We start from the raw sequence: 8,687 nt of genomic DNA, 5'->3' as shown, positions 1-8,687 counted from the left end.
TGCGCGGTATTTATTAATTTGTATTAATTACGTTAAAGCTAGCGCGGCAATCGATAACAGGCATCAGATCGGCATTTAGTGAACGCGCGAATCGGTCGGAACGATCTTAAACCGTCGTAGACATTTGACCGTGGTTTCCGAGGGCCGCGATAAGGGTTCGCGTCGCTATCCGGAGGTAAGACATCCATATTTCATGAGGATCAAGAAATGAGCATTGGCTCTGCATAAAAAAATCAAGAAACCGTAAGACGGTATTGAATACTAAAACAGTTCTTTAATCAGTAGAACAAAAACAAGAACAATCAGCGTCGCGTAACAAGAACAACAGGTGCATAACAAGACATCTTTGGTTATGAATAAAGCATCGCGGCGGTTGTTTTTTTTTTTTAATGGTGGTGGCCTCCTTCGTGGACGATCCCGTTGCTGTTATGGACGTGAGCGAAAAATCCGTCTTTTCCAGCGTGATACTTCACGGTTCTGACGTTGCCGCCGGGTTCTTTCACCGTGTACTCGCCGATGACTTCTTTGCCTGCGCAGAATAAATGGCTCGGATGACATCACGATCCCCGCGAAACCAGAATGAGAACTTAATTACCGACCGGGTATTGTCCGCTGGCCGAACGACCAGCCCGTATTTCCGAAACTATAGAACGATCGTAATCGTTCGCGATATACAGGGTTTACATAAATATCCTCCGTGATTATAAATGGCTACAAGTTCGCACAGCCGCGCGGATATTACACGCTATACTCTGGTATTATGAAAACCATGCAATTGTTATTTGGACTGTCGCGGTGTGCGTGTCTCAACGCCGCGGTCTCGCAACAGCGTTGCGGAAGGTGAATAATTAATAATAATAACAATAAATAGTAAAACTCGCGTCGCGAACGCTAAGCACAAAGAACAGCTGTTTCATACTAGTATATAAAATGTAACAATAAGACATTGATTCTGGTTTTTAACAGTTAACGTTGTAACATTTGCCGTAAGTAACGTATAAATTGAACAAATAACTCGTAAATGTATCTTTACGATATGGATAATCGTAAATTAAACAACTGGTGACCCGTCATTTTGCCGGGTTAAAATATTATGTTAAATTAAATATTATATTAACCCTTTGCACTCTCGAGTGGTGAACTCCGAGGCACCACTAAAATTGTTACGTCACGTTCTAAGATAATTTTTATATTATCAAAGTTTAGATTTTAAATATTATTGAAAGTGTAACCGTTGCATGAATCACGAGATTCAATTTCGTACGCGTAAAGTGCACTTTCTCTTGTAAAATGAAAGTACAACAAGTCAGAGAAATGATTTTAGATTTACAGTTAAAATGGCTCCGAGTGCAAAGGGTTAAATCTAGTGTTAACAACAATGGCTCCACGAACGTCTGCGACCAGACGGAATGTTCGAAAGTATATTAACACTTTATCGACCGCTAGCCTATTTATCGGCTTTTCGATTGCCAATGTTTATCGATCGCTAGCCTATTAATCGGCTTTTCGATTGCCAATGCTTATCGACCGATAGCCTATTAATCGACTTTTAGCTATCGACGGTTTTCGCTTCTTTACTGTTTTGTTAGTAGCTGACCTCCTGTATGCTGACCTCCCCATATCCTTATGAATTATAATTATAATAATTATTATTATTTATTATTATTTTTAAAGGAATAAGCACAACACAATGAATAGCGAAAATTTAGCCGGTACTGGGAGCAAATGCGCGCGCGACTAAGCCAGTCCTTACTGAGTGGCAGCCTCAACCACGACCGGACGATAAAGTGTTAATATTTGTCGTCAGAATTTCTGTAAATCATCGATCGGTACAGTTAGAAATTTCGCGAAATGTCTCCGAACCGAATGGCTTTCGCAGTCGACGCACTGCTAGTTAGCGGATTAACATGGCAAAGCGGAACGGATTCGTCAACTGCGACACGGTATTCCAAATTGTTTCGAACGGCTCGGGATTCCGGCTCGAGGAATAATTAGCGGAACCGGGTGCGTTTCTTCGCGGCGTGCGCATTACGTGCCGTGCTCCAGGAAGAGCTTCTAACAGGGCAGTCGGCTTTGATATTAGCTCTTCAATGGCGCCGCAATCAGACGCGGTTAAATCAGGAAGCCCCTGCGAAAACCGTGATCCGCGACCCGTAATTACTTCTCCCCCATAACGTTACGACCTTCTTAAGTCCGTTAGGGAACTTAAACTAATTTGACAAGAGACTCGTGAACGATGAATGTCGGCGGAGACAACCACGGACAGCCTCGGGAAGGGGAGAGAAACTACCGCCATTTTGGCTGGGTTTGCTCCTAAATGCGACATGGAAACGGTGATTTCACCGTAGACGGAAACGCCAAGAATGCTACAGGCAATAGAAAAACTATTTTCGATTTCGTTATTTTTCTTTCTGTTTTTCTTGCGGTTTATAGGAAATGTGAATGGTAACTTTAAGTGGAAATTTTGATTAGAATGAGAATTATTGCAAATGTGTGGCGAATGCAAATTTTGAAACATGTATGAATGGAGAAAAGTATAGTATATATAGTATATACAGTATATATAGTAGTATATATATTGTACTACTATATGTATAGTAGTATATATATATTGTATTACTATATGTATAGTAGTATATAATTGTACTACTATGTATAGTAGTATATATATATATATATATGTGTAGTAGTATATATATTGTACTATTATGTGTAGTAGTATATATATTGTACTATTATGTATAGTAGTATATATATTGTACTACTATATATAGTAATATGTATATATTGAACTACTACATATAGTAGTATATATATTGTATTACGATATACAGTAGAATATATAGTATATACTATAGTATAATGTAGTATGGTATATAAATACATTCGTTGAAACGACCGTAGAAAAACGTCAAATTTCGTACGAATTTTGAATCTTTCGAATTTGTTTGCCAATACGCGAATTGTTGCGAAGCTGTGAAAACCGTTTTCGCAGTTCGATGAACAACAGCGAGCAACAATTTCTTACTGCAACAAGAGCAATTAATGCATCGCCACAGTTTATACGATTCCTATCTCGAATAGCGAAAAGTTCTTGGAAGTGTATGTACATATATTTAGGCACTGGTAGATTGGGTCTACAGCAACTACATTCCCTACGGACACAGTCAACTGATTAATCCTAATCAAAGTACCTACTCCCGGCAAACTAGCTTCTCAACTGTTTGACATCCGAGCATCATTAACATAGGACATGTCCTGATCCCAATTAAAGCAATTTCGTAGACAGCGTGGAAGAATGTCGGGACTTGGAAAAATCCGTCGAGTTGTACTTCATCATTCAGAACATCGTTTCGATCGCTGTGCAACAAACGTGGCACGATTCAATCATTTCGATCTTGAAGTGCCGACCATAATCATAGAAAATAAAGACGCGAAAGACTTTTAAAACTTGAACAAGGAGCATTAACAGCATACTTTCGTAAACGGAAATCACGTTGCTTCATTTTTACCTTCGTTTACTTCGGCGATTTTTTCAGAAAGGAAAATTAACAGTAAATCTACCATGATGAAAATGACCAGTTTCACATTTTTCATTTTAAACTTATGGATGTTATGATGATTCACTGACCGAAAACGATTGAGTAAACTTTTTAATTCAAACACACACACTGTGCAAAAATTGCGGATGGTCTCAATAAATACGGTTTTGTAATTCTTATTCAGCAATGTAAGTCAATCATTTTTATCACTCGGTAGATTTAGTGTCAATTCTTATACAGGGTGTCCCACAATTATGTTAATACCTAGAAAGGGCTGATTCCTGAGGTCATTTGAAACAACTTTTTCCTTAGCGAAAATTCAATCCGCGGCTTCGTTTACGAGTTATTAACGAAAAACACTGACCAGTGAGAGGCGAGAATCAGTTGGCGCGAGGCGGCCGAGCCAATGAGCCGTCGAAGCCTCAGTTGCGCTAATTGGCTCAGCTGCCTCGCGCCTACTCGAGCTTGCCTCTCATTGGCCAGTGTTTTTCGTTAATAACTCGTTAACGGTGCCTCGGAAAAAATTTTTGTAAAGGAAAAAGTTGCTTCAAATGACCTGAAGAATCACCTCTTAATACAATTACGGGACATCCTGTGGAACCGAACAACAATGTATCATTCCTGGCTACATTTGAGGCAAGTTTATTTTCTCAACATTTTTAATAAATAAAACTTGTATTTCTCGGTGCGCTCTTCTATGCATTTCGGAGTTAATATTTTCTATAAAATTTTCATAACATTTACCCCAAATCTTACCAAGTCACATCAACTTGACTCACTTTTCTCGCTTAAGTACAACGCTTCCAATCGACACTAAACGCGTTAGTTCTGTCTGCGCGTCAAGCTTACCGTCCCTGTGCTCCTTCTGGCCGTGAAAATCGCCGGTATGATGGTCGTCCACGCCGTACGAGTACTCGTAGTGAGGATGCGCGACATAGTTGTGATGATGGTTGCCGTGTTTATCCGTCCAAGTGATCTCTTCAGCGTCGCCCAACACCGGCCCGTAAAAGTGTTGGAAAGAATGCGCGTGTCCGGCATCGGCCCGGCCGGCCCGCAAAACCGACAAAGCCAGAATCGGCAGGATGAACTGCGAGAAATAGTTCATTAGTTGTTTGCACCGCGATGGAGTGCGGAATTTAAGCCGGGACAGAGTATTTGGATAGAGAGTTAACTCTGAAGGTGTTTTGCGGCAACGTCCCGTTCCGGAGTCAAATATGAGGAATGTTTGGTGTTTCCCTCGTTAGAAGTTGGAGAGCATCCCCCCCCCCCCACCCGGTGATCATCCCCGGGGAAAATGGGGGAAAGAAACACTGCTCGACCGGTGGCTTATAGCGCAATTGCCGGGGCCGAACCGCGGTTATCGATTGCCAGTGAAACAGATATTGGTCATCGATGCTCTCCCCGGTTAAAATGCAAGCTTGAATTTAGCGCACTTCCGTTTCACTTTCCGTTCGCCGAAACTATTCGCGATTCGAAGACCACATAACGCGATTCGAAAGCGATTCGGAGACCACGTGACACGATTCGAAGGCGATTCGAAGACCATATGACATGATTCGAAGACGATTCGAAGACCACGTGACACGATTCGAAGGCAATTCAGAGACCACGTGACACTATTCGAAGGCAATTAGGACGCCATATGCCACGATTCGAAGGCAATTCAGAGGCCACGTGACACTATTCGAAGGCAATTTGGAGGCCACATGCCACTATTCGAAGGCGATTCAAAGACCATAAGACACGATTCGAAGACCGTATGACACAATTCGAAGGCGATTCGATGACCATATGACATGATTCGAAGACGATTCGAAGACCATATGACACGATTCGAAGGCAATTCAGAGACCACGTGACACTATTCGAAGGCAATTTGGAGGCCACATGCCACTATTCGAAGGCGATTCAAAGACCATATGACACTATTCGAAGGCAATTTGGAGGCCACATGCCACTATTCGAAGGCGATTCAAAGACCATATGACACGATTCGAAGGCGATTCGAAGACCGTATGACAAGATTCGAAGACCATATGACATGATTCGAAGAGGATTCGAAGACCATATGACACGATTCAAAGGGAATTCGGAGACCACGTGACACGATTCGAAGGCGATTCGAAGGCCATATGACACGATTCGAAGGCGATTCGAAGACCATATGACACGATTCGAAGGCAATTTGGAGACCACGTGACACGATTCGAAGATCATATGACATGATTCGCAGGCAATTCGATGACTACATGACACGATTCGAAGGCAATTCAAAGACCACATAATACGATTCGAAGGCAGTTCGAATACTACATGACACGATTCGAAGGCAATTCAAAGACCACATAATACGATTCGAAGGCAATTCGAAGACTACATAACACGATTCGACGCGATCACGTACTTAGTACCTACCACGTACAGTAATTTCTCCTTAATTCGCGCTCAGATTGCGCACAAAAATGGACAATTTGTGGAAGAGGAGATACGATTATTCGAGCCTTGCGGCTCGTTTTCATTACAAAAACGAGGTTAGTCGAGGTTCGTCGCTCTGGTCGGAATTTATTCAGTGTCTTTGCAATTCTCTGATTTAATTAAGCATATAAATGATTAAACAAGGATTCTTTAACATATGGAGGATGGAAAATAATAAGTCACGAAAGTTTGTAGTATCGTAAAATAAAAAATCGGTCATTTCGACCGCGGTAGGTTTAGCGTTAAGAAAGATCGGCAGCGCTTTTGTTAGTTCTCCGCTGGACCGAGCGCGCCGCGAATCGACGTGTAAAACAGATGAATCGTAGGTAATATATCCTCGGCGTGCTCCGGTATTAATGGCGCGCAGAAACAGTTTCTTTATCGCGCCGCTCCGGCGCGGCCGGTTCGATTTCACCGACTTAGGGGAACGTTTTCGTGGGCGGCGGAATTTTTCGAAAAATTTCCCCGGAGAAGTAGAAACGTAATTCGGCGAAGTGATTGTGATTAACCGACGTTGCGGAGAATCGATGGAGGCTCCGTTGGAACGGGACAGAACGATTTCGCGAGCGGGCGCGCCGGCCGATAATTAAATGGCACGAAACGATTGATCGATCCGGCCGCTCGGGAACACCGGGTCCCACGTGTCACCGGTCCCGGAGAAAAATGAGGAATGGTCAATCGCGTGATGTACACTCACTTTAAACGCCATTTCACTAGTCGACGGCGGAGTCCGCGGTGCCCACGGCCGATCGGAGAGACACGGGGACACGGAGGAATTTCGGCGGGGGTGAACAAAAATCGATCGGATCGACGCGGGACTAACGATCGTCCGAAAACTGAACGATCAGCGTGCGCCGGGTCGCCCCTTTTATAGGTCCACTTTAAAAGTTTCCCTCTGCTTAATTCTTCTTTGGACCCGTGCCCGGAACTTCCCGACGGTGCAGACGTTGCAAAACACAATTATTCAAGCGGTCCGACCCGGCAAAAAGCGTCGCGAGTTCCTCGCTCGAGCGCGCATTAGCCAATCCCGGTCTCTAATGGAGTTCGTTGCGGAATGGGACGGAGGGGGGGAAAAAAATAGAGCGCAGGAAACGTCGCCCGGGTTTCTTCGGGGCCGGACGACACACGATTATCGATCACGATCCTCGCCGCTCCGTCACGCTCGATAGGTTCGCCAGATTGTGCTCTCAGCCTCGACTTTCTTTCTGGATGCTCTGGTCCAGAGCCGCGATCCTACGCTTCATTTCCCCTCGAGTTACGTCCCGAGACCAATGTCGCTTAAGAACGGAACTGTCAAACGAAACAACGGGGCCGGGCACCGTAAACCGAGGCAACATCGGCGACACGGAGTAATTCGCGTACAACGTAGCTTACATTAGCGGCTATGAATTCGTAGTTGCGACAGAGTTCCACTGTAATATTGCTAATATTACCACGGTGTCGTTGTTACATCCGAGATGTATGTTTAACTACGTCTCTATGCCGGACAATTAAATCGGTAAGCTATTCGATCTTTTTAATCTTTTTGTTGTTGAATTCTTTTTATGTGTGTAAATTCTGCAATCTGGTGGTGTTATTTCTACACTTCTTATATAGATATATATATATATATATATATATAAGAGCTATATATTAATATATATTATATATTATATATTAAATAAATATGTGTTATATAATTATATTATATATTATATTGTTGCAATCTGATAGTGTTATTTCTACGCTTCTTATGTAGATATATATAAGAGTTATATATTAAATAAATATGAGTTATATAATTATATTATATATTATATTGTTATAATTATAATATATATTATTATAATTATATTATATATTATATTGTTATAATTATAATATATATTATTATAATTATATTATATATTATATTGTTATAATTATAATATATATTATTATAATTATATTATATATTATATTGTTATAATTATAATACATATTATTATAATTATATTATATATTATATTGTTATAATAATAATATATATTATAATTTTATTATATGTACAATTTTTATATAAATATAATAATTCCTATATCTATATATAGCATTATATTAAGCATTTAACCTGATGCTTCTCTTATATGAAATTTATACATTTTTTTGTACGGTGTCACTAGCTTTCGTACTTATATATTTATATTATTTATCCTTTCTTAGAATGCGATAAAAATCTTGTCAAAGAGGAGCTGAGAAGAGAAACGTGCTTTTTAGTTTCTATTTTTAGCAACTGATACATACAAATGTCACTTTACATAAAAATCTACAATAAATTCTTCCCAATTTTTCTTCAGCTTGTAAACAAAAACAGACAATTTGGGAAGCGGATACACGATCATCAAGGAAAATTAGAGAGAATTTAACCGCACTCCATCTGTGCTAAATACCTAAACTAATACCGCTCTAGCAGAATTGACCGCAAATCAAACAAAGGCGCGCGCGCGCGCAATAAGTTGAACATTCTGAACGAGTAACGCCAACGGATCCGGGTTCTCGGATAGTCCCCGATGGCGGAATGACGTTTAATAATACTCCCCGATCAGTTTCCAGGTCGGCGATCAACAAAAAGCGATCGCGTTCGATCTTCGACGTCTCCCGCGCGCCAAGAAATCCAATCGTCGAGGCGTTAGTGCCGCGGAAGAAAGATCA

At 41.2% G+C, this 8,687-nt stretch overlaps 1 protein-coding gene across 1 annotated transcript; it reads right to left on the bottom strand.

Moving 5' to 3' along the window:
* Nucleotides 1-254: 254 nt before the first annotated feature.
* Nucleotides 255-6,859, bottom strand: LOC117227837 (cuticle protein 8-like). Its single transcript, XM_033483358.2, has 3 exons — nt 6,715-6,859; nt 4,392-4,629; nt 255-529 (listed from the first exon to the last, which is right to left on the bottom strand). The coding sequence occupies exons 1-3, from the start codon at nt 6,724-6,726 to the stop codon at nt 387-389; spliced, it is 393 nt and encodes a 130-aa protein (XP_033339249.2). The 5' UTR covers nt 6,727-6,859; the 3' UTR covers nt 255-386.
* Nucleotides 6,860-8,687: the final 1,828 nt, after the last annotated feature.

Source organism: Megalopta genalis, chromosome 8 (genome assembly GCF_051020955.1).
Source record: "Megalopta genalis isolate 19385.01 chromosome 8, iyMegGena1_principal, whole genome shotgun sequence".
NCBI classification, from domain to species: Eukaryota; Metazoa; Arthropoda; class Insecta; order Hymenoptera; family Halictidae; genus Megalopta; species Megalopta genalis.
The sequence above is the reverse complement of the archived record's forward strand: the minus strand, read 5'-3'. Positions and strand labels throughout refer to the sequence as shown.